Source organism: Leopardus geoffroyi, chromosome D1, assembly GCF_018350155.1.
Source record: "Leopardus geoffroyi isolate Oge1 chromosome D1, O.geoffroyi_Oge1_pat1.0, whole genome shotgun sequence".
Taxonomy (NCBI): domain Eukaryota; kingdom Metazoa; phylum Chordata; class Mammalia; order Carnivora; family Felidae; genus Leopardus; species Leopardus geoffroyi.
In genome coordinates this window covers 69,109,662-69,133,082 of record NC_059329.1, presented here as the reverse complement: position 1 = coordinate 69,133,082, position 23,421 = coordinate 69,109,662, and the positions used below count along the sequence as shown (strand labels likewise).

Below are 23,421 nucleotides of genomic sequence, written 5' to 3'. Positions count from 1 at the left end.
CCCAATGTCATGCGAGCCAAGGAAGACAATTCTAGGAAGAAGAGAGAGCTGATAGGGCTCCGTGCTCCCACAAGGGTAAGACTGGAAGGAGTTCCCAGGGGACATGGCTCTAAATGGTGGCTTGCCAGAGAGCAAAGCCATATGCAGGTGGAGGCCACGTGTTAGCCACAGAATGGGCAGATGAGGAATGGAGGCTGTGGGCATGGGCACAAAGGAGGAACTTGGGGGCTGATGGAGGAGAGGCAGAGACGGATGCAGGAGGACTTGTTCTCCCCTTTTAAGGACAGGTGAGTTAGGACGTTTCTAGAAAAGGAAAATGCCCACTATGGGAGAATGTCTGTCTCAAGCTGACCATTTAATTTTAATGCCTGCTGAGGTTTGAAGCCCATCTTCACGACAGCTATGTAACCCAGTTAAAGTCACTTGACTTCCTGGAGTTCGTTCTCTCACTGGTAAAACTGGGTTTACAAGAAACATCTAGAACACGTGAAGGCCTCCCTACACGGTAGTTTTCCTTCCCCTTTCTCATCTTCACCTGTTATGTACAGCTGCCAAATCTGTGTAGTGCACAACTCCAGGGGGTGCCATTTACATAGACGGGGCCGCACTCCCTGGGAAACTCGAGTTCCTTCTTTCTATAGGCCATCACCACCAAGTAGGCCTGGTGAAGAGTGGGGACTACAGTCAGAGACACTGACAATGGTCTGTTCTTATCGAGGAAGCCAACTACCACACAGTTCCAAGCAGGTCAGCAGATGGGCTATGTCAGCCAGGGGAGAGGCTCTGGATTCCTGGGAATGAACTGTGACTCCATGCTATATAAACAGAACCTCCTGAAAGCCCTGGCCTAATAAATTGTGTGATTACTAACTCAGTACTGCTCTGATGACCGCTGTGTGCTGGCCCGGGGCCCCTCTCTGGGAGCGGTCTGCACGGTGGAGCTCCTGGTTAGAAACAACCAGAGTTGGTTAGCCGGCTGGCTGTGGCCAAGGGAGAGACCAATCAGACCCAAGACTACTCTAGGGAGAAAATAGCCTCTGGCCAAGGGGAAAAGGCTCCACGTTTGCTCCTCTCGCCCGGCGGCATTAGGAATGCTTCTTGTTCATTAACTGACCATCCAAAATGAGTTCATGGTTCTCTAAAGGATGCAGAAGTCAAAGGGGCATGGGGAACTCTCTTTGCACAGTCTTTACAGAGGGACAGGGCCCTGTATGGCCATGCCCTCCATGGAGCCATCTGTGCCACATGTCTCCCTTATCCCAGCCTGGACCAGTTGCTGAGGCCCTTTCTCAGGAGTTTTCCAGCTGGGTCCCCAAATCCCTTGACCAAGGTGGGAAGACACTGGTAGCTCAGTGCCACCAGGTGGTGGGGGCTGGAATAAGATGGGCAGCCACAGGCCAGCTGGGGTGAGCCAGCCTCCATCCCACTCCTGATGGATCTAGCTCATTCTTAGTCCCTGCCTCACTTTCCTGTCTGCTCCCTATTCCCCACCTCCCACCCACCGCGGGATAGGACCCATCCTTTGGAGATGCGTCATATTGATGTTGGCCTGCTACCTATCTGGCACTCTTGCTCTTTTCTTTACATGCTAAAAATACTTCAATATGACGAACATCCAGAAAAGTTCACGTAACCTACATGTATGGTGTTAAATGCTTGGAAGAGAAGCGCTATGTAACCACCACCCATGACAGAAGCAGAACATCATCAGCACCCTCAAAGAGCCCCGTCCCTGTCTGGTACATTCATTCCTGCCTGGTACTAGATTTCTCCTGAGTCCCCACTTGGCTATCATGCTAGAGTCTTAACCACATTCAGTGACACCTCTCCCTGAATAATAACAGGGTAGGCATGTGCATTGGAAGACAGGTGGTGTAATCCCCCAAATAAAAAGCCATCAGCTTTATGCCAGTGTTTCAAAGGCTTCGCTGGCCGTGAACTTGATGCTAACACTTGGCGTACTAAAAGTTGATGAAGCCTGGGCAGCAAAAGTCATCTGAGATGCAAACCCAGTTCCCAAGAGACTTCAAGGTACAACGGAACTTTGAATGTCAGAGGATGATCATGAGCTTATTCCGGTCATAAGCCCCTCTCACCGGGAAAAGATAACCAGTGTCCTGATTCTTATGGTCATTATTTCCTAGCTCTTCACAATTCCACCAGCAACATAGGTACCTTTATTTAAAAAAATTTTTTTTTTAACGTTTTATTTATTTTTGAGACAGAGAGAGACAGAGCATGAACGGGGGAGGGGCAGAGAGAGAGGGAGACACAGAATCGGAAGCAGGCTCCAGGCTCTGAGCCATCAGCCCAGAGCCCGATGCGGGGCTCGAACTCACGGACCGCGAGATCGTGACCTGAGCTGAAGTCGGACGCTTAACCGACTGAGCCACCCAGGTGCCCCATAGGTACCTTTAAATAGCAGATTTTAGTTTTGCCTGTTTCTATGTTTGATATAAATGGAATCTACTATGTGTATTCTTTTGTGATTTCCTTATTCAAAATTCTGTTTGTAGGGTTCATCCATGTTGCGTGAGCTGTTCATTTTTTTTTTTTAAATGTTTATTTATTTTTGAGAGAGAGAGAGAGCAGAGTGTGAGCAGGGGCAGGGAGGGGCAGAGAGAGGGAGACACAGAAACAGAAGCAGGTTCCAGGCTCTGAGCTGTTATCACAGAGCCTGATGTGGGGCTCGAACTCACAAACTGTGAGATCATGACCTGAGCCGAAGTCGGACGCTTAACCAACTGAGCCACCCAGGTGCCCCTGAGCTGTTCATTTTTGTAAATGATTTTGAGGTGTAATTTGTTTTATTGAGCTAGAACTATAATTATCCAGCTCTAATTTTATAGTTTTTCAAGAATAAGTGCTTCTCAATTTGTTGTCTACTTACAGTCAATTTTCAGTGCCTTGAAGTGGTCATTTTTGATCCTTTTGTCTGGTTTTATACTTGCCTTTTTGCAGAGAATAATCACTGACCTCTTCATGCTACAGTAACTAGAAGTCTTTCCCCCAATTTCTCTGTTCATTTATTGTCATTGTTGTGTATTAGTCCATGGTGTGGCTGTTCTCCAATTTATCTAGTCTGTTGGGGTGTGCTGTCCAGTCTAGGCTATCATGGATAGTCTTGGACTAGTTTAGTTCTTGGTGTATGGACATGCATATATGTATGAGCGAGTTATTGCATCACAGATGTATTAATTTCCTATTGCTGCTGTGACAAATTATCATGTAGTTGGTGGCTTAAAACAACGCAAATTTGTTATCTTGTAGTTCTAAAGGTCAAAGTCCAAAATGGGCTTCTCTGGGATGAATTAAGGTATCAGCAGGCTTGCGATCTCTTTTGGAGACTCTGGGGAGCACTAGTTTTCTTGCTTTTTCTAGCTCTGGGGATTAGCTTCTGTAAGCCTGCATTCTTTGGCTTGTAGCCCCTTCCATCAGCAAAGCCAGCAATGGCTGTTTGAGTCTTTCTTATGCTGCCTCACTCTGACACTGAGCCTTTCTGCTTCCCTTGTGATTATACTGGAACTATCCAGATGCTTTGAGATAACCTCCCTGTCTCAAGATCCTCAACTTAATCACATCTGCAAAATCCCTTTTGCCATGTAAGGTAACCTATCATCAGATCCAGGGGATTAGGATGTGAACATTTTGGGGGCCATCATTCCGCCCACCATATAAAGCATTACAAATCTCCAACTACATAACATAAAGACAGTAAACTATACAATATATAACGTATATAACATAAAGACAAACTGCTTTAGAAGAATGGTTGTATTTATAGTCACACCAATAGTTTCTGTTGCTCCACATCCTTGCTAACCCTTAATACCACCAGTTTTAAATTTTTGCCACTGTCTTGTGCGCACACTATCTCCTAAAGGAATGAGGAAGAGAAATTGAACCATTTTCCGTATTTCTAGCCACTAAACAAGTCCTTTCCAAATGAATTGATCACTTGGACCTCAGCTTCTGTCACCTGCCTGGCTTTTTAGCGTTGCCTGAAGTCTGGCCCCAACTTTCGGACTCTTTAAATTTTAGATATTCCATCAGCCTGCTGGCTGACCTACAGCCTTCATTCCTGCCTGGAACTAGATTTCTTCTGAGTCCCCACTTGGCTATCATGCTAGAGTCTTAACCACGCTCAGTGACACCTCTCCCTGAATAATAACAGGGTAGGCATGTGCATTGGAAGACAGGTGGTGTAATCCCCCAAATAAAGAGCCATCAGCTTTATGCCAGTGTTTCAAAGGCTTCGCTGGCCATGAACTTGATGCTAACACTTGGCGTACTAAAAGTTGATGAAGCCTGGGCAGCAAAAGTCATCTGAGATGCAAACCCAGTTCCCAAGAGACTTCAAGGTACAACGGAACCTTGAATGTCAAACAGTATGGCAGAGAATGAGTTTTCCTGACCTTAAAAACATTTGCCACGAAAAACGCCTCCACCACAGCCAGTCTGATTTTGGAAGAACCCTCAAAGAATTACCCACACTGGCACCTTTTGTAAAGTCTGCAGCATTTACCACTGAATCTACTTTCCAGGTAGAAGCACAGAAACCAGAGGGAATGCTGGGGTATATACCTCTCACAAAGTACAATTTCACAAAATGCCATTTCAGTTCTCCTTTACGCACTGGAAATTTTCAGCGTGGGCATGATGCCCAGTGTAACAACAAATAAAGCAGATGTGTTTTTCCATGGCCATGGGTCAGGAAGTTCCATATTAAGCAGTTCAGTCGGTAATTGTATGAGAAATGTCCTCTAAATGCTGAAATAGCCTTGTAGGTTAATTGATATTGGGAAGGCTGTCTGTTCGGAAAGAAATAAATGCCTGAAAATGGACGTATCAGGAGGAGTACTTCCCATCTGTGACCAGGAAGTTTCATATTAAGCGGCTTGAGAACATGGAAAGAGAAACCCTGGCCAGATCTTTCCTCTCCTGCTTTCCCTCCTACTTGAAGCGGGTGCCCATCATCTGGCCCCAGGGCTCAGAGTCCGTTCCTAATGGCATGAGGATGGCCAGAGTGACCTTGCCAGGAGAGGGTCCCTAGAAGGAGACCAACCTTGCTAGAAGCCCTCCGGCAGTGACCAGGCACTCAGAACAGGTGGCAATAAATGAGAATAAGGGATTGGCTTTTGTTGGCCAGAACTGAGTTAATGAGGTCTGTGATAAGGCATGACACCGGGACACAACCCGCATCTTCATAATCTACCTATCTCCTCTGGTTTTCCTGCTTTCTCCTCCAGCTTCAAGAAAGACATTTGCACAAGATACTGCCCTTAACCCTTTTCTTTCCTCGGCATGCTTTCCTGTTGTTCAGCTTCCATTAAGTGGGAGACTTCCAGTTACATAACCACAGCCCTGATCTTTTCCCTGAACTCTGGTTCTGCTCGGTCAATCCTCAGGATTGAGATCCTTATGGCCCCTGCCAAGCCTGCTTTTCCTCCTGGGGTCCCCAATGCCCCACGTCTAAGAGTCTGTTCTTCACACTGCCTTCCAAATGATCTCTCTGGAACGGATCTCCAATCACATCACTTGCCTGCCTAAGAAACTTCCATGTCTCCCACTACCTACAGAATAAAGTCCAAACTCCCTGCCTTATTAGCATCAGGGCCCTCCAGGACCTAGCACCAGTTCACTTCATCCTCACCAACCATTTTCCAATTCATACCCTTCATATTCCAGATGAACAGGCGACCGCTTCATGTTGATGGTCAGGTGCCAGGTGCTGTGCGTCAGACGTCATCCCATTGAATCTTGTCATGTGCGTGTCTCTAGGAGCTCCATTTTTATAGACATGACAAGTAGGCTCAGAGATGATTGATCGGTAAGTTGCCCAAGGCCACACGGCTAGCTGGTGGGGTGGGGACTGGATCCGGGGCTGTCACCAGCTTAGCCCCATGCTCTGCTGTCTCACAAACGGGGCTCCTCCCCATCCCCCAGGCAGGACTTTTGCTCCCACTGTCATCCTATCTGGGATGCCGCCTCCTCTATCCTATCTGATCTTTGCAGTTTAGCCCAACTGCCATCATCTCCATTAACCCGTCATCTGCCCAGTCTGAAGCGATGTCACCTCCTCAATTCTCTCGCTCTCTTAGCTGTCCCTCTTTCATGGTAGTGGCCACAACTGCCATTCCGTTGTGCTTACCGGGTGCATCTTTGGTGACCCCCGAGTGGCTGTGAGTGCCTTGAGGTCAGGGACAGCCCACCCCTGTTGGCACGTCACCATCTGTGGGGTCTTGGGCCCACTGGACAGTCAGTGAATGACCCTCCCCGCCCCCCAAAGTGGAGGTGTGGATGGAGGAGCAGGTGCAAGTTAACAATGGGGAGCTTACGCAGCCAGCCCCTACTGATCCACTTTCCTTTAAACGACTAGGCGGGGGCAAGCAAAAGGGCCCGCGAATGGAAAACAGAAAATTATCTGCAACACAGTGTTGACTCACCAGCGCTGATAAAATGGAATATTTCAGTCAGGAAGTCAATAAACGTCCGTACCAAGGAGGCTCCCAGGAGAAGCGTGCCTCCCATATGCACAGAGGCACACGGCTCCAAGCGTGAGCCCGGGAAGGCTGCATGAGCAGCCTGCTACTTCTGTGTTTTTATCCAGTCTTACATTTTCGACCCAAGCCCAACACATCAGGCCTCGTCTTGGGGCAGAGTTGGAGTGAGCGAAGAACAGAAAAGGGAATGACGCTCAGGGCAGAGCTGCCGGTGACGACTCCCGCTTCCTCCCCTTGCCTGGCTGGGGCGCAGCTGTTTGACAGGTCAGTGGCCTGTCCAGGGACGGAAGAACCTGGAAACTGGGCACAGGGCAGGTCCTGCGGCACCCCCCGCTCAGGCCTTACTCTGCAATCCCATGTGTGGGATCTTTACTTGCAGTCACAAAGGATCTCTAGGACAGAGCAGCTGCGCCCCGTCCCACCTCCCCCTGCAAATGGCAAAGACGACTTCAGAGAAGAGACATTCCCCTGATACCAGTCGAACACGAGGCCTGCCCTGTGCCCTGCACACTCACGTGCGGGGTCTTATCACAAACCCAAGGAAGAGCAAAGTACCTTCTGGCCGTGGTTTTGGCTTTTCCAATCCCCCATCTTGCATGAGCTCGAAGGCAAAGGAGACATTCAAGACCTGGAAAAGAGAAACATGGTGGCTGTGTCATGTGCACTGATTCCTGGGTCATTGGGACTCCCAGGACCTGACCCTGGAAAGCAAAGGATCCAGCACTATAGCCAGGGGGGCAGGGGCTGAGTAAAATTGAGGCCCTGATTTGAAGGAGAAACGAAGCTACCAAGGTGGGCAGGCCATGTGGAGTGTGAGCTGGCCGGTCCCAGCTGGCTGTTGGTGAAACGTTCCTGGAGAAGTTCAAGATCTTCTTCCTGTCCTGCTATGTTCCCAGGTCAACTGCCAGGACTTTGAGCTTGGGGACTCAGGATGCACAGTTGAAAGGATCAGATGGAAAACACGTTCAAGAGGCAGAGAAGGGTTTCTGCTTTGGACCAAACGTCGCTTGTCTAGCAGGCACGCCGTGGTACTCATGAGAGGCATCAGAACCCGGCTGAGTGTGAGCGTTAGGTCTGGCGGGCTCTACCGCCACCCTCCCTGTCATGTCTGGGGGGGAGAGGAGGCTGGGCTGTGCCCGTGGCAGGAGCGTATGGCTAGGGGATCAGGCAGAGAGCTGTTCAGAAGGCTCAGCAGTCCGCAGGTAGCTCCTTCCCAGCTCAGCTGTTCATCAGAAGGGGCCCCACATCCAACCATGGGAGACTCTGGGCAGATGGGAAGCCACTGCCTTTTCCCTGTGAGGGCAGATGGATGGGGGGATGAGGGCTGGGGCCCTCCCTTGATGGTTCCTCCACTTACCTTCTGTTCAAAGCTGTCTGGGGTCAGGAAGAAGCTGTGCAGGGGCACGAAGTAGCCCTCCAGGAGCCCCATGAGCAGCACCAGGTACACCCCATCTGCAAACTGAAGGGAGAGGGCCAGGTGAAGGCACTGGACCCCTGAGCCCCCCGAGGCAAGCCCTATCCAGGGGGCTGGTCAGCTGTCATGGCAGCGCCCTGAAGGCTCCATCCCCAGGCAGGCTGCTGGCAGAGGGTCAATGGCAGCGGCCTGAGGCAGGAAGGCCTGTGTGCAGCAGGCCCGGCCCATGTCTGGCTGGTCCAGTCCGGGAGCCACGGCCCACGGTCCGGCTCTCGGCTGATCCAGCATGTATTGAACACGGAGCATGTGCCCAGCCCTGATCCGGCCCGGGGACCGCAGAGATAGGTCAGTGTGGCCCTGCCCGTGAGGGGCTCACAGTCTAGTGTGGAGGAAGGCAGTAGCTGCTCTGATGGAGGCAGGCACACTGGCCCGTGTGAGATTGACCGAGGTCGGCCACTCCCCCTGAGGACCATGGGGAAGGCTTCTGGAGGTGGCACAGCCTGAAAAGAGACCTGAGGGATGAGTAGGAGCTAGCTGGGGCGGGGGCAGGGGGCGGGTGGTGGGTGGGGCACAGGGAGGAGGGAAATGGGGTTGAAAGCCCACGGCAGGGTGACTTCTGCTCTGTGAACAGAGAAAGAACTCTAGTGTTCCGCAGGCCTGGGCTTTCTCCTTTGTCACCTCTCGTTGTATTATTGAGAGGCAGCAGGGCGTAGCTGTTAAGTATATGGCTCTGGCCCTAGGCCTCCAGCTGTCCTGCTTATTAGCTGTGTGACTTGAGAAAGGTCACTTGTCTGTGCCTCATTTTTCTCATCTGTGATGTGGGGAGAATGAGAGTACAGTACCTGCTCTAGAGGTTCCTCATGAGGATAAAGCAGTTAATATGTGCAAGTTAATATGTGCCCAGAACACGGTTTGGCATGTAGGCGACACTAAATGTTAACTATCACTATTACTATCTGGGAGGACAGCAAAGCAGTCAGGATACAACTTCCTGGCTCCTGTTGACGAAGCACAGCTGTGTGCTGAGGGCCACAGCGAGAGGCATAGAGCCTGGTCCCTTCCATCAAGGACAGTTGGGAACCTGGTCCGAGGGACGGTAGGCTCTTGAGCGAAGTGGGAGGTGCGGGTCTTCTGCTGCGGGAGGGCAAGGAGAATGTGCAGTGGGCAGTCAGTGCAGGTTTCGTGGAGGCGGTGAGGGGCCTGTGAGATGAGGGGCATTTGGGAGGAGTAGGCGTGCCAGGGGCCAAGGATGGTCTGAGCAAAGATCTAGACGTCAGGGGCACCTGGGTGGCTCAGTTGGTTAAGCATCTGACTTCGGCTCAGGTCATGATGTCCTGACTTGTGGATTCAGGCCCTGCATCGGGCTCTCTGCTGTCAGCACAGACCCTGCTTCCAATCCTCTGTCTAGCCTCCCCCCCTCTGCCCCTCCCCCGCTTGCTCTCTCTCAAAAATAAATAAAAACATTAAAAAATCAAATACAAAAAAGATCTAGAGGTCAGATGGATACCTAAAATTAGAGAACCCTTCAAAGGAGGTGGGGCCCCCAAGTCTTTGTGGGCATAAACCCCAGTTGTTAAAGAGGTCTTAAGAGCTCAAAGTTCTTGGAATCCTCTCAGGGAACTTAAAACAAAACTAGACAGAATTGCCTGGAATGTGAGCTGGACCGTGTCTGCTGGGTGACCAGCTGGTGGGCTTGTGGCTCAGGCTTCATGATGGGTGTCCCGCCCGGCCTTGAACTTGACCTTAGGAACAAGATTCTTCCCTGCTTCCAGCCAGCTGGCCTTCAATTCCAGTGGGGAGGGCCTAACCCTGACTCATCCTCAGGCCATGCCAGGGTGAACGGGAGAACAGACCCCCAGCGTCTGTGTCAGAATCAAGGCCCTCCCGTGGACCTAGCTGGGCCTCTTTTTGGCAGTGGCTGGAACTGACTGAGAATAAAAAGAATCCAATATGTCTACCCAGGGGAGGACCCTGGGTTAGGGTCAGGTCTGCTCACAACTCTGAGTGCCGCCGACTTAGACTGTCCCCACCCCTGACTGCTGGTTCTGACGACTTGGTGGTTGAACCTGCAGACAGGAACCAAATGTGCCTGGCAGAGGCTGCCTCTCAACCCTCCTTGCCCGTGAAAACTGAAGTGGGAATTCCAGAACTCATTCTAGCTCTTCCGAGGACACATCACTTTTCTAGAGGGTTCCCTGTCTTCCCAAAGAGTACAGAGTACAGACAAGACACACTCAGGTAAAGCTCAGTGGCAGACCTGGAAATCGTCTTTGAATGTACCAGGAGGTGCCCACATATCCTCAAAAGAAAACCACACTTTAGAAGTTCATCACAGATGAAAGGGGGTTGGGAAACAGGGTATACTGCACGGTCTTTAAAAAAAAATTTCTTAATGTTTATTTTTGAAGGAAAGAGAGAGACAGGACATGAATGGGGGAGGGGCAGAGAGAGAGGGAGACACAGAATCCAAAGCAGGCTCCAGGCTCTGAGCTGTCAGCACAAAGCCCGACGTGGGGCTCGAACTCATGAACTGTGAGATCGTGACCTGAGGTGAAGTCAGATGCTTAACTGACTAAGCCACCCAGGTGCCCCGTACTGCACAGTCTTTAAGTACCTCCTGATAAAGATTAATTGTAAAGGCGGGGAAAGCTTTACAGTAGAGAAATCTGGTGGACACTAGCCAAGTGACCAAAGTTACTGTCACCAGGAACGGGACTAAGGGACAAAGTACCTGAGAAGAGCACAGTGTTATGGGGGTGGAATTGTCACTGAAAATGCATAGCCTGAATCTAATCATAAGGGGGAAAAAAATTGAGGTCCTATGAATCTAATGGCCTGCACTCTTCAAAAATGTCAATGTCCTACAAAAAAGGGCTGAGGATTTGTTCTATATTAAAAAGAGACTAGGGGTGCCTGGGTGGCTCAGTTGTTAAGCGTCTGATTTTGGCTCAGGTCATGATCTTGTGGTTTGTGAGTTCCAGCCCCGAATTAGGCTCTGTACTGACAGCTCAGGGCCTGGAGCCTGCTTTTGGATTCTGTGTCTCCCTCTCTGGCCCTCCCTTGCTCATGTTCTGTCTGTCTCTCTCTCTCAAAAATAAACATTAAAAAAAATTTTAAAAAAGAGACTAATGAGACATGGCCATTAAAAGCAGCCTGAGAATATTAAGACAACTGTTTCTTTGATCCCTATGACACTGTCCTAAGTAGCCAAATATCAATGACTTCATGTGGTTCAACCTAAATAGACTAATGTATTGATGTGAAAATTGCTTGAATCTGATAATTGTAATGTGATTATTTAGGAGAGTACTTGTTCTTAGAGATGTACGCTCAAGTATTTAGGAGGGAGAGAAACAAACGAATGTAGTCAACTGCCAAAAACTGGTGTAGGTAGGTGAAACGTGTACGAATATTCATGATGATATTCTTGCAACTTTTCAAAATAAAACACTGGTAAAAATCAGCATTTAACGCAGTTCACCCCTGTGAGCAGGACAGAATCTCACTCCCTCCTGGGAAAGCTTCAGGATCAGCATGGAAAGTCACCCTGGCAATGCAGGGATGGGGCACTTGGAAGAGTGGCTGTTGAACAGGGCCTTGCCCCCCACCCTGCGCTCAGGGCTGTCACCCACCTGGGTTTCCAGTTCTGTGACCTCCAGGTTCAGTTTATTCAGGTGCTTGTTCACAAAAGTGATGAGTGTCTAAAAGAGAAGCACAAGCCAGGCATTGAGATGGAGACTCTTGCCAGTGCCAGATCCTGGTGGCCACCTGTGTGACCCTATTGTGAGGACGAGGACCAGTGTAATAACACAGGACAAGGCCCAGCCAAGGGTGCTGCGCCAGGGATCACTGCTCAGCTGGGTGAGAATAAGCAGCCTATGAGGCTCTTCTGCAAAGCTCCTTGAGTTCGCAGGAAAGGACGGCCCCCAGGATTTGTGGTCTCCTGCACTGTGGGATTCAAATAGCCAGTCTCAGGAATGTGAAAGGGGCAGGGGGTCCCGAGAGGGCAGAATGATAGGTGCAATGTCCTAGCTCAGGGTTTGGGGGGGGGCCAGAGAAGAAGTGCCCTCACCGGGTCCCTCCTTCAGACCCTCCTAGGGGCAGGTGCCTTCTGCCTGGGGAGGAGGGAGGGCTGAGTGAGGAGGCCCGGTTGGTTGGGGGTTCAGTGTGGATGGGAAGACAGGGTGCTTGTAGCTTCAGAACCCCCAGGAGACACTGTCATCCTGATGGGAGAAGGGAGTGGGTAAGGTATCCAGTGGGAACGGGACGGGTAAAGTGTACATCAGGTGGGAAAGCCCCGAGTTTGCCGAGAGCTGGCGAGGACACCAGTTTGAAGAAGCTTGCAAGCTGCATGCGTGTGTTCTACTGTTTGGTGCAGCTCGCCCCCCTCCCTCCCAGGCACCTCTTGCTCACCTTTTTCACTACATTGAGCTTGTCTGGTGCATGGTCAAACAAGGTGTCAAAGGCATCACGTTCTGGAAACACAGGAAAATGTCAAATGCAGCCAAGACCTGCTTCCTGGTGGGGAAGCCCACCCCAGGGCCCGGCCAAGATGGCCACCAGGTCAGATATAGGCAGGAATTCTTTGGTGCGTGAAACCGTGCTGGGAACTCTGGAAACTGGGTTTGGGTAGGTTTTGGGGATTGATTCTTAGCTTAGGGGCTTTCTCTGTTTCTCTGTGTCTATTCTCTAGGTCACCCCTCTTTTGGGCTGGGAGTGGGGGGCTCTGTTAGGCTGTGGAATCCCAGATTGACTTGGGATTTCTCTTCACTATTTATATCCATTACACATCATGACTTAGTTATGGGCCTAAAGGGTTTCTGAAGCTTTTTGGAGGTAGAATGTTATCCAAATCTCAAATCACCTCGCCCGCTAATTTTCAAATCCAGGATACCCATGACAAACATCCGTGCACGGATAACCGGATTGGGAGCCTGGGAGCCCCGGGACAGAATGTGTGGTCTTCCTCTTGAGTGATCTAGTCACTTCGACCCTTGTGCCTCAGTTTCCTCTTCTATAAAATGCCGTCTGAAAAACCTTTCCCAGGTGTGTGGTGAGGACGAAAGAGAAGAAGGCATGTGCATGCGTCGTTCTGTAAACTTTGAAGTGTGTGCTGATCTGAGTTTGTTAGCATGACTCGGATATTTCTCACATTATCCATAGTATATACAGGCTCATTGAAAATGGCAAAGCCACGCCCCTTGCCGGGGTTTTTCTTGCTGTAGCCCCCAGATTCTCTAAACTGAGACGTAAAATAGAGGATAGGATCTGAGGCAGGGGATGAGAAGAATGTCCAGGAGGGACCCAGGGCTGGGAAGATTGGTGGTCCCGGGGTCTGCCTTTTCCTGCTCTTGCACTGATGAATAAATCTGGGACCGCCAGAAGGGTGACTGAGGTCTCTAACGTTCAGACGGTATAAACAAACCCAAAGTTCTGGGAAACTGGAGCGGGATGACGTGTGATGAGGAAAGAGGGAGAAGACTGCTTCTAGAAGGGCTGGACTGAGCGGGGACAGTGGACTTTCCCAAGCGTGTACATACACCTCTTTACTTCCACAACAAACTTAGAGCATGACCGCCCTGCAAATGCCCAGGACCCATCCAGGGCCTGGCAACGTCAGTGGTCTGGCTACTTACAAGAGGACTGGGCAGCCATGGTTAGATTTCCCCTTCCCACCGGTAAGCCGACCCTCCCTACCAAGTGGCCCTGTCACCGGGCTGGTGCAGACACACACGCAGGAAGTAAGCTGAGTGCCTGTTCTTCCCAGCTGCTGCAGAATTAACTAGAAACCCCGTGGCAGCCACCAGCACCAGAGGATAATCTTATGCAACTCACCGTGCCTTCCGGAAAGAGCCCTGCAGGAAAAGGAGAAAGGAAACAGCATGATTCTTCTTTGCCCTTCACTGAAGAGCCCACAAAGCTTCCTTCCTTGGCACTTTCTTCTGCACTAAGTCTCCAATTATTGGTAGTCTTTACCCTACTGCCACCTGTTTTTCCCTCTGCCATACAGATAGACTGGTGTTTGCACAAAGCCTGGTGTAAGTGATATTTAAAGGACTATTTCTTGCCTTAAGTAAAATCACACTGTTGCTTATAGTCGAGAAGGAATATCGGACTCGGGGCTTCAACATTCCCAACCACTGCACTGCATCAGCTTGGGGATGTCAGCTTTGTCTTTCTCTAGTTCATCCTGTGATTCCCACCAAACCGCACCTGCCATTGACTCAGAATCAGTTTCTCAAATAGCGCAGGAAATAGAACCATACTCATACCAACGAAGCCTCAAAGTACTAACGGCACAAGCATTGAAACAGACTACTTAGGTCTGAATCCCAGAGACGCTGTGTGACCTTAGGCAAGCTATGGAGCCTCTCTGGGCTCCCAGTCTCTTCTCTCTAAAAGGAGGATGATAATGGTAAATACTCCAGTAGGATGTTCGGAGCATTAAATGACTTAATATGGAGCAGGACTTTAGCATAATTCCTAGTATATAGTAAGTGCTCAGTTCGTTTTTTTCTGAATACGTTTTTGGTTCCTATTGTATCGGTTTATTCCAACTGTGCATCTATCACCTACTAGATGATGACCTGTGGGTAATGTACTGGAAGGGATAATGAACTTGGGAGTTAGGTGTTGGATAGACCAAGGATAGTTGCTTCTTCACCTTTGGGATATGTGGTTTTAGGAGGGGTGAGCGTTGCTTTGTGTATTTTGAACGTCAGTAGATACGAAAGTGCTTCATAAAGTGTTCTGTGTTGCTGTTATTAGGAGTTCACATCCACCCTCATGTCTGCATGGCAAGATGGCAGAGGGAGACCACAGGAGGCCTGGCGTGCAGCCGACAGAGCACTGCAAACCCAAACGTCACGTCCCCTGACTCCTCTCAGGTATGTCTTTCTCTTTTCCAGAAGGTGAAACAGCGGGCGTGGACAAGCCCAGCAGAGGGTGGGGGGTGAGGGGCAGGGAGGCGTCCCTCCTGCCCCTCACAGAGCCAAGGCTGGGAATCAGCGTGCTTTGCGTGTCAGCAGCCCTACTGGCCGCCAAGACTGGCCCTGGAGTGATGCGGAGGCTGTCCGATAGGCTCTCCACAGGCCATAAACTGGGCCCCTTGGGAAGCACCACTCCACGTCTCTGCCCTACCCTGGGCTCTTTTTAAGGCACAAGCACACTGTGGTCCAGGCAGGAGGCACCCTGGAGTTCCCTCAGCCACCACTGGGGAGGCAAGTTGCCTAGAGACTGGGCAATGCTTGGAGGGTGCGGGTCAGCCGTGGTGGGGGAGAGCCACGACAGGCAGCGCTGATGGTCACGGGGGCCCAGCCCTTGCCACAGTGAATCGTCACAACCTCTCTGGTTAGGAAAACACTCCCCACTTCAGAGATACAGAAACCAAGGTCTGAGCGGGCGGGAGAGCCTGGATTTGAACTCAAGTCAGGCCGGCTTAAAGGTCCCTCCCTGCCCTTTCCACTTCGTTCCTGTTCAAGAGAACATAGAGGAAAGCTGGGGTCTCATGAAAACACACTTTGCCCGTGGCCCGGGCTCAGGCCTGCCCAGTGATCTCAAGACCCCCGCCTTTTTTCTACCTAAGAACAAACTTCTCTGTCCCGTGGCAAACCTCCTGCATTCTGATCTGCCAACTGCTTAACGGGGAAACGAAAAAACACCAAGCACCAACCCACCACTCTAAGGTAGAAAAGGGTTTTCTGGGTCATGGCACGTGACCAAATAAATCAGATTGAGAAAAGGAAGAAAACGTCCTTTTGGAGGCTCGCAATTTAAATTCAACCCCATGTTTATGGCATGACGATTTCATGCTGGTTGGCTTTTTGGGGCATACTTTTTCCTGGAGTGCCACAAAATTAGAATTTTTCAATCACTGCTAATTCCCTCTCCCCACTTCCCCACCCAAGTTTGTACCTTAAGCATTGAGAGGCATGTTTTGAATGCATGGAAAAGGCTAAACTATAATCATTGGCTGAAGTCTAATCCCTCTTGCAATCCCAATAAATGAAAACTAAATATCAGCAAATGGATGAATTTCGGAGAAACATCTGTGTTCCATTACAGAATGGCTGGCAACAATGGTGTTGACATACTCTGTGTTACCAGTTATTTCCTCTTGGATTTGCCGAGACTGGAGGATTCCTTCTCGTTTCTGAAACAGGGGTGGGGAGAAGGGTTGGGAGGCAGAGAGAAAAATATGCTTTAGAAAAATACAAAAAAAAAAAACAAAAAAAAACACCCACCCAAAACTGATTAGCGTTCCTGATATTGAGAAAGTTACTGCTGTTCAAGAAATGAAACCAGAGAGGAGATACTACCAGAGGCAAAAGGAGGCCCCAGATTTCTGGGATTGGACCATACCATTCATACTTAAGAGCAATTAGTGTTTATTCCAAACAAGTTGGCTGTTTCTTGGATGGTGAATCTTTTCTTTCTTTATTGGAAGACATTTTGCTGGAAGCAAACTGTTGGCCTCCCGGAGTAATCCACAGTAAACCAAATGGAAATGAAGGCCTAGGGCGTGTCTGCCCTCCAGCTGGGGCCACGGAGGGAAGCAGAGAAACACATTTAACAGTGGGGCTGGCTGGGGTGGAGGACGGAGGCCAACTTGGAAAATTTAAATAGGGGGAGAGTTTTTGTTTTTGTTTTTAATGGATAAATAGGGGAGCTTTTCACCAAGCAGTACAGTCCTCAGGTGACTAGCTTATTCTCTGAGAAAAGGATAAGCACTTTGGAGGCTCCCACACCTACCCATCTGCCCATCCGCCCACTCATCCATCTGTCCATCTGTCCATCCATCATCTGTCTGCCTCCTCCCATCAATCTAGCCTCTTTCTTCTTTATTTCACGAATTGGTGTTTTCTCTGTACAAGAACCTCTGTTGGATAAGAGCGAATACTATGGAACGTCTGACATAATTTCTGACCTTGAGGAACTTAGAGAACAATGGGGTAGATGAAACAGGTATGTGAGAAAGATTTCCAAGAAACAGTACCGGTGTTTGTGCCTGATGGGGTGGCTCAAAGGCTCAATGATTACAGTAGGACCCCCCTTTCACTCTCAGAAGTGTCGTGTGTAACCAATTATGTGGTGGTCCCATGCAGACAGAAGTGCTGACGAGAGCAGGCACGTTCAGCTGGGATGGTCGGGGAACCCTTTCAAGGGGCGGGGGTCCTCAAGCTGGAACTTGACAGGATGCAGAGGAGAGGGCATTCCAGCAGAAGGGATGGCCCTAGCAAAAAGGCAGAGGCAGGAGAGCACCACTGGAACGGAGCCACTAATGGTGGCTGCCATTCGTGGGACGATGGCTGCCATTAGTTGATGGGGAGTCAACTGAGTGCCAGTTTGAAATTTAAACCCCATTGTGTGGGCATGAGAGCCAGTGAAAGAGTGTCAGGGCTCAGGAAGACCTTTTTTTTTTTTATAATGTTTATTTTTGAGACAGACAGACAGAGCACAAGCAGGGGAGGGACAGAGAGAGAGAGGGAGACACAGAATCCAAAGCAGGCTCCAGGCTCTGAGCTGTCAGCACAGAGCCCAACACAGGGCTTGAAGCCACAAACTGTGAGATCATGATCTGAGCCGAAGTCGGATGCTTAACCGACTGAGCCACCCAGGCACCCTCAGGAAGACCTTCTGATAGGTGTGGAGAGGGAGATTCATTAGACCAGGTCTCTGTAGTCAGTTCCCAGACACAATGTGGACAGCAGTCTGGGGATGGCAAGCACCTGTCACATCAAGTTTATCTTTTTTTTTTTTAAATTTTTTTTAACGTTTTATTTATTTTTGAGACAGAGAGCATGAACGGGGGAGGGGCAGAGAGAGAGGGAGACACAGAATCGGAAGCAGGCTCCAGGCTCTGAGCCATCAGCCTAGAGCCTGATGCGGGGCTCGAACTCATGGACCGCGAGATCGTGACCTGAGCTGAAGTCGGACGCTTAACCGACTGAGCCACCCAGGCGCCCCAAGTTCATCTTTTACAAAGGCAGAGAAGAGTGTCAAAAAGGAGCCTACAACTGTTAGTGTTTCAGCTGAAACCTGCCTTCTTGCCCTCCTGCCCAAACTTCTAGAACCTTCTCTTCTATTCCTAAGAGCCACAGAAACTAGTGTCCTTGCAAAATACTTTTATCGAAGGAAAGGTAGAGCTGGATAAAGGTCAACAGTGTATCTGCACTAGATTTGGAAGAATGGGTTATCAAAGTGAAAAAGGTAAAAAGAAAAATAAAGATATAATTTAAAAGGGATCCAGGGATGCCTGGGTGGCTTAGCTGGTTAAGCGTCTGACTTCAGCTCAGGTCATGGTCTCATAGTCTATGAGTTCAAGCCCCGTGTCGGGCTCTGTGCTGACAGCTCAGAGCCTGGAGCCTGCTTTGGATTCTGTGTCTCCCTCTCTCTGCCCCTCCTCTGCTCATGCTCTGTCTCTGTCTCAAAAACAAATAAACAATAAAAAAAATTTTTAAAGGGATCCGGTAAGGATAAATCAAGAGCCTTTCCCATTTCAGCTTCAACAAATGTGTAATTTTTACAAGGGGCTAATGGAATTTGTGTCCTGATCTTGTAAGGCTCTTCACAGACATAAAAACTCATCTTCAACTTCATGCAGAATTCAGTGCTTTTGTACAGAATAGAAAGGAAATCTGGGTGAAATAATCCCCCACACAGCACCTAGATTCACCTCGATCTGTTATTTGTTGCCTCGAGGACTCTTTCTGTGGTTGGGTCGGTGACTTCTGGCTAATTCTGAGTCCTGCTTCTGTGCCTGTTTAACTTAACAAAGCAAAACACCCCATAAAACCTGACATGCAGGTTTTTATGTACCTTGTCCTGTTTTCCACCCTCCTGCTCACAGAACTGTCCACAGAGACATTAAACTGACAACAGCCTTCTGATGGGCCTATAACTGAGCTTAAAATAAGGCTTGAGACATGGGCTTGCAGTAACCCCTGTTCCAAAACAGGGGTCCGCCCCACCCCAATCCTGAATCAGCGTTTTAAAAAATATACTGAAATTAATTTATACATGAGTGGTGAAAATAATATAATAGAGATGGCTTGGATTCACCAGTAAGATGCTTGTACCAGGTTGCTCTGGGATGGCGACATATCCATGGCAGACATAAAACGCTTGCCGCAGCTGACTGCTCGATCCATGAGGCCAATTAGTCCTTTTAGCTGCACTTAGTGTCTAAACCACACACATGCTCACCGCCTGTGGCCCTCTGATCGCCCTCTCCTTGGTGTAGTCTTGTCTCCTGGCAGGCAGGGCCAACGTGACTCTTTCTATTATATTTCCTTGACGTTTAGCAAGGGAGATACCCAGAAGGCATGGAAGAAATACTTTATCACCAGGGCACGGCCGAGCAGCCGACTGAAGAACACCTTCACATCTTCCTCCCCTCCACCGACATCCGATCCCTGAAAGCTCAGCTTCTGTCCTAGAAACTTGGCCTGGTGGGGTCAGGCCAAGCCTACCAGCCCTCAAGGCTCTTTCTCACCAAGGGGCGGTAGATCCGCCATATGGTTCTCTATTCCAGAACGCTGGATAACCAGTGAGCTGCTTAGAAGGGGCGTTCTCCCTTGCAGCATGTTTATTTGAAAAGAACAGAAACAAGCAAACAGAATGCTGACCTTTCCTAAATGGGCATAAAGTTGGAAAATAAAATTGAATTTGGGTATGTAATAGGGTTAGGAGCAGAGTGAGATAGTCACAGGGAGAGAGCACACTCTCGCCGTGGAAATTACACAGCCATATGCGAATGGAAATTCCATCTGACAATCTGGAAAGGGTGACTTGAGATCCCAGCCATGCTTCTCTGGGCAGGTGAAAAGCAGCCATGCCCTCCGTATAGGCATGGCCAGTCAGGGGTGCTCGCTCTCTCACTCACTCACACACACACACACACCTTCACATGCACGGGTTATCTGTCTCTTCCCAATATCTGTCCCTCATTTGTTTAACCAAAAAATGATTCTCCCTGGCTTGCAGGGCACACCCATACATACACAGGGATACACCTTTTCTCCTGACCCCACTGCACACACCTCACATTCACACGTCACACCCTCAAATACATAGCACACAGACACCCTCTTTACGAAAACTTGCAAACCCCACGGACAAGCCCCACACAAGGCTAGCCCATACTCAAGTACACACTCTTCCACCCACTGCACATGTGACTGACTGCTGCCCACGTGCATCACAGGGCACACGCATGCGCCTCCCAACACACAGCACATCAAGGACACTCAGCAACCATTCCACCTGTATCCGGCTACCCGGCATGCCGTAGCTCCCGTATGAACTCAGCCTCCGTGCCTCTTTAAGGGCGCAGATGTTTGTAGTGCTGTCTTACCTGGACCACAACCACTTGGATGGAGACATGATCTGGGAGTCGGATCGGTGCCCGGAAATACTGGGACAGAGCAACCAGCAGATGCAAAATGGCTACCAGGCTCTTGGCGTGAACAGCTGAAATAAAAGATGAATCAAAAATTAGAGAATCGTCTTCCAGGTTCTAGGCAAATAGAAGCAGATATTCAAAATGTAGCAGTACCACACCCAATGCACCTTTTATCGCCCCACTAAGGATCTCACTAAGGGACTTGCCCTTAGGTCCCCTCATTCTTGGCCAAGTCCCATGGAGCTACTTCTTGGGTCATGTTATTGCTGCATTTCCAATATAGAGCCTCTCCACTCTAATCCAGGTTTCCAGTAGGGACCCTGACAGCTGCTGAATTTTGACAAAAGATCAGCCCTCTGCCACCCCCATGTTCTTGTTCATTCTATTTTAATAACCTTGTTCATTCATGTCTGCCCTGCATCATCTTTCCCTTCCCTCTTGACTCTGAACTCTTTGGGTTATCACCACTACCCTTGTCCCAGGGCTCTACCCAAAGCAAGTCCTCATTCAATAAACACTGAGTCAGGAACACTGGATCCTTTCCTTTGTTCAGGGCTTGCAGTCCCTCGAGGAAGGCATGAGACATCTAAAGGCCTTTGTTGCTCTTTGGAGTACCGTGTATGGCCAGCATAGGCAATGCCGTTTGGGAAGAGCGGGGAAAGGATGTGTACGACCCAGCTGGCTTCTATAGCTCCTGAGCAACGTGCTAGATGTTAAACGTATTTGTACTAGAGGAGGGTGGGCAACTGGTGAGTTGTAGATTTCACAGATGAGAGGAGAAGACTGTAATGTAATGGGTACACACAGGGCCAGGCAGACTGGAGCTTCAGTTCTGACTTGACAAGCTCTATATCTACTGCCTCCATGACCTTGGATAGGCCATTCAAGGTCTCTGAGTCTCAATCTGCTAATCTTCACAAGTGGGGATAGTAGTACCTTTGCAGAAATACAAGTTGTAAGAATTCCCAGAAATAGTATAGACAAAGCTTCCAGCCCATAGCAGATGATGAAGAAGGGTTGATATTTTTTATTGCAACTTACGAGACGACACTTCACACCTACACAATTAAACCATGTCAACTTTCTCCTCGTTCTGTCTCATAAAAGGAAAGCTTCGCCAGGTACTTTACCTGCCTTCCCAGTCCTACCAGTCTCATGGGATCCTCCTTACAGGGAGGCATTTAAGGAAAGAACAACAACAAAAGTGCTCATTTTGTGTACTTAGCACAAACTGGGCCCATTATTAGGGTGTCATTCTGTCTGCCCTGGGACTGATGAGTCTGCTTTAACAGGAGCTTTAAGAAATCCCCAAGAAAAGGAAATGACTCAGACATTCCTTAGGAACTCATTAGGGTTCCTTGTTATCACTGCTATTTGGAAGAAGGTTTTCCACTGCCAATGAGCAGCAGATGATCTGCTCCCATTTAGATCTTCCAGAAGACATTGTCAATTCTGAGCTTTTGGGCATCGTCCAAAGTTTCACCCACAGTTACAGCCTCGGAGGAGGCTCCTGGCCTGGGAGTGACCTACCGACACGGTGTGCTTGCAGCCAGACAGAGGCATAATTGGGTTTGCTCTTCTGATCAGAGCTGCTGTATGTCAGTCCAGTCTCTGAGGGTTGTAAGGACATTTGCTAACTCTATCCTTCTTTTTTTTTTCATGTTTATTTTTGAGAGAGACAGAGTGAGAGCGGGGGAGGGGCAGAGAGAGCGACACACACACAGAATCCGAAGCAGGCTCCAGGCTCTGAGCTGTCAGCACAGAGCCCGACGCGGGGCTTGAACCCACGAACCGTGAGATCATAACCTGAGCTGAAGTTGGCCGATTAACCGACTGAGCCTCCCAGGCGCCTCTCCCTTTTAATGACAAAACATAGTGCTAGAGAAGATGTGGTCAAAAAGGTTGTTCTTACCCACCAGTGACACTGTACTTCATCTTGACTGTTGTACTGAGCAGTATAGAGCTATTTTATAAGCACCATACAGATGCCAGTCTCTATCGAGGAGTGCTCGGTTCTCCTGGGAAGTTTTTCAAAAGAAATAATTATACAGTTTCTCTCTTCCTCTCTCTTTCTCTCTCTCACACACACACATGTGCAAAGATGTTAATTATTGTGTAATATAGTATTTAAAAATCTGGAAAACACTATAATAAGAGGATAGTTCAGACTGGTGGTTTTCAAAAACATTTTTTTTTATTAGGCAGAGAAACCCTTTGTTTAAAAGCCATTAGGCAAAACAGATGAAAAAAAGCACAAGTGTCCTGGTCCCCAAGGCCTAATTGCTACCCACAGCTGCTACTCTCCTCAGTGACGCCTGAGTTTTCCTGGCAAATCACTAGGTTGGGCCAAGAATGGTTAATAATCACTGCTTTAATAAGTTATGGTATATCCACATAATGGAATGATTTCCACACACTGAAAATCACTGTTGAAACAGTGTAACTATAAATATTAATAGTGTAATGTTAAACAGAAATAATAGAAACAATGTAAAGATACACATTTATGGATATACATACATGTAAATACATATACATATATGTGTGTACACACACACACACACACACACATGCTTGTGGCCAAGACTTGGAAAGGAATATTAAAAAAATGAAAATATGATAGTTTCCTATTTCAAAAATTTTTTAGAATAAAGGTATGTCATCTTTTTTCTTTTTAAAATTTCTTTAGTGTTTATTTATTTTTGAGAGAGAGAGAGAGAGACAGAGAGAGCGCGCATAAACAGGGAAGGGGCAGAGAGAGGGAGACACAGAATCTGAAGCAGGCTCCAGGCTCTGAGCTGTCAGCACAGAGCCCGACGCGGGGCTCAAACTTATGAACCGTGAGATCATGACCTGAGTCGAAGTCAGACGTTCAATCGACTGAGACACCCAGGCGCCCCTCATCTTTTCAATTAAGAAAAATCCTAACAACCTTCATCTATTGGGGTCCCCTCATCATTGCTACATTTGAGCTTATCTCCTGGTTTTCTCCCTGATGCCAGATAGAATCTAGGGATTCTGTGGTCCTGCCCTTGGGTCAGGATGGCACTGTGCAGATTTAGAGGTGCGCCCAGGCTCTACTATATAAATTGGGCACTTAG

At 48.9% G+C, this 23,421-nt stretch overlaps 1 protein-coding gene and 1 long non-coding RNA gene across 9 annotated transcripts in view; one reads left to right on the top strand and one right to left on the bottom strand.

Moving 5' to 3' along the window:
• PARVA (parvin alpha) overlaps positions 1-23,421 on the bottom strand; it is a 192,286-nt gene that overhangs the window by 23,768 nt on the left and 145,097 nt on the right. For all 7 annotated transcript variants that reach the window (XR_006714072.1, XR_006714074.1, XR_006714075.1 and 4 more), the window contains exons 6-12: positions 20,273-20,388; positions 16,011-16,069; positions 13,753-13,772; positions 12,331-12,392; positions 11,550-11,618; positions 7,861-7,962; positions 7,059-7,131 (exon numbers count right to left, since the gene is read on the bottom strand). Coding sequence is in view for 1 of the 7 variants with exons in the window: in XM_045484548.1 (XP_045340504.1) it covers positions 7,059-7,131; positions 7,861-7,962; positions 11,550-11,618; positions 12,331-12,392; positions 13,753-13,772; positions 16,011-16,069; positions 20,273-20,388 (501 nt within the window). In the remaining 6 variants the exon portion in view is untranslated. The remainder of the gene's footprint in view (positions 1-7,058; positions 7,132-7,860; positions 7,963-11,549; positions 11,619-12,330; positions 12,393-13,752; positions 13,773-16,010; positions 16,070-20,272; positions 20,389-23,421) is intronic.
• Positions 14,370-23,421, top strand: part of LOC123601388 — a 54,799-nt gene continuing 45,747 nt past the window's right edge. For both annotated transcript variants that reach the window (XR_006714079.1, XR_006714078.1), the window contains exon 1: positions 14,370-14,804. This is a non-coding gene — a long non-coding RNA (uncharacterized LOC123601388). The remainder of the gene's footprint in view (positions 14,805-23,421) is intronic.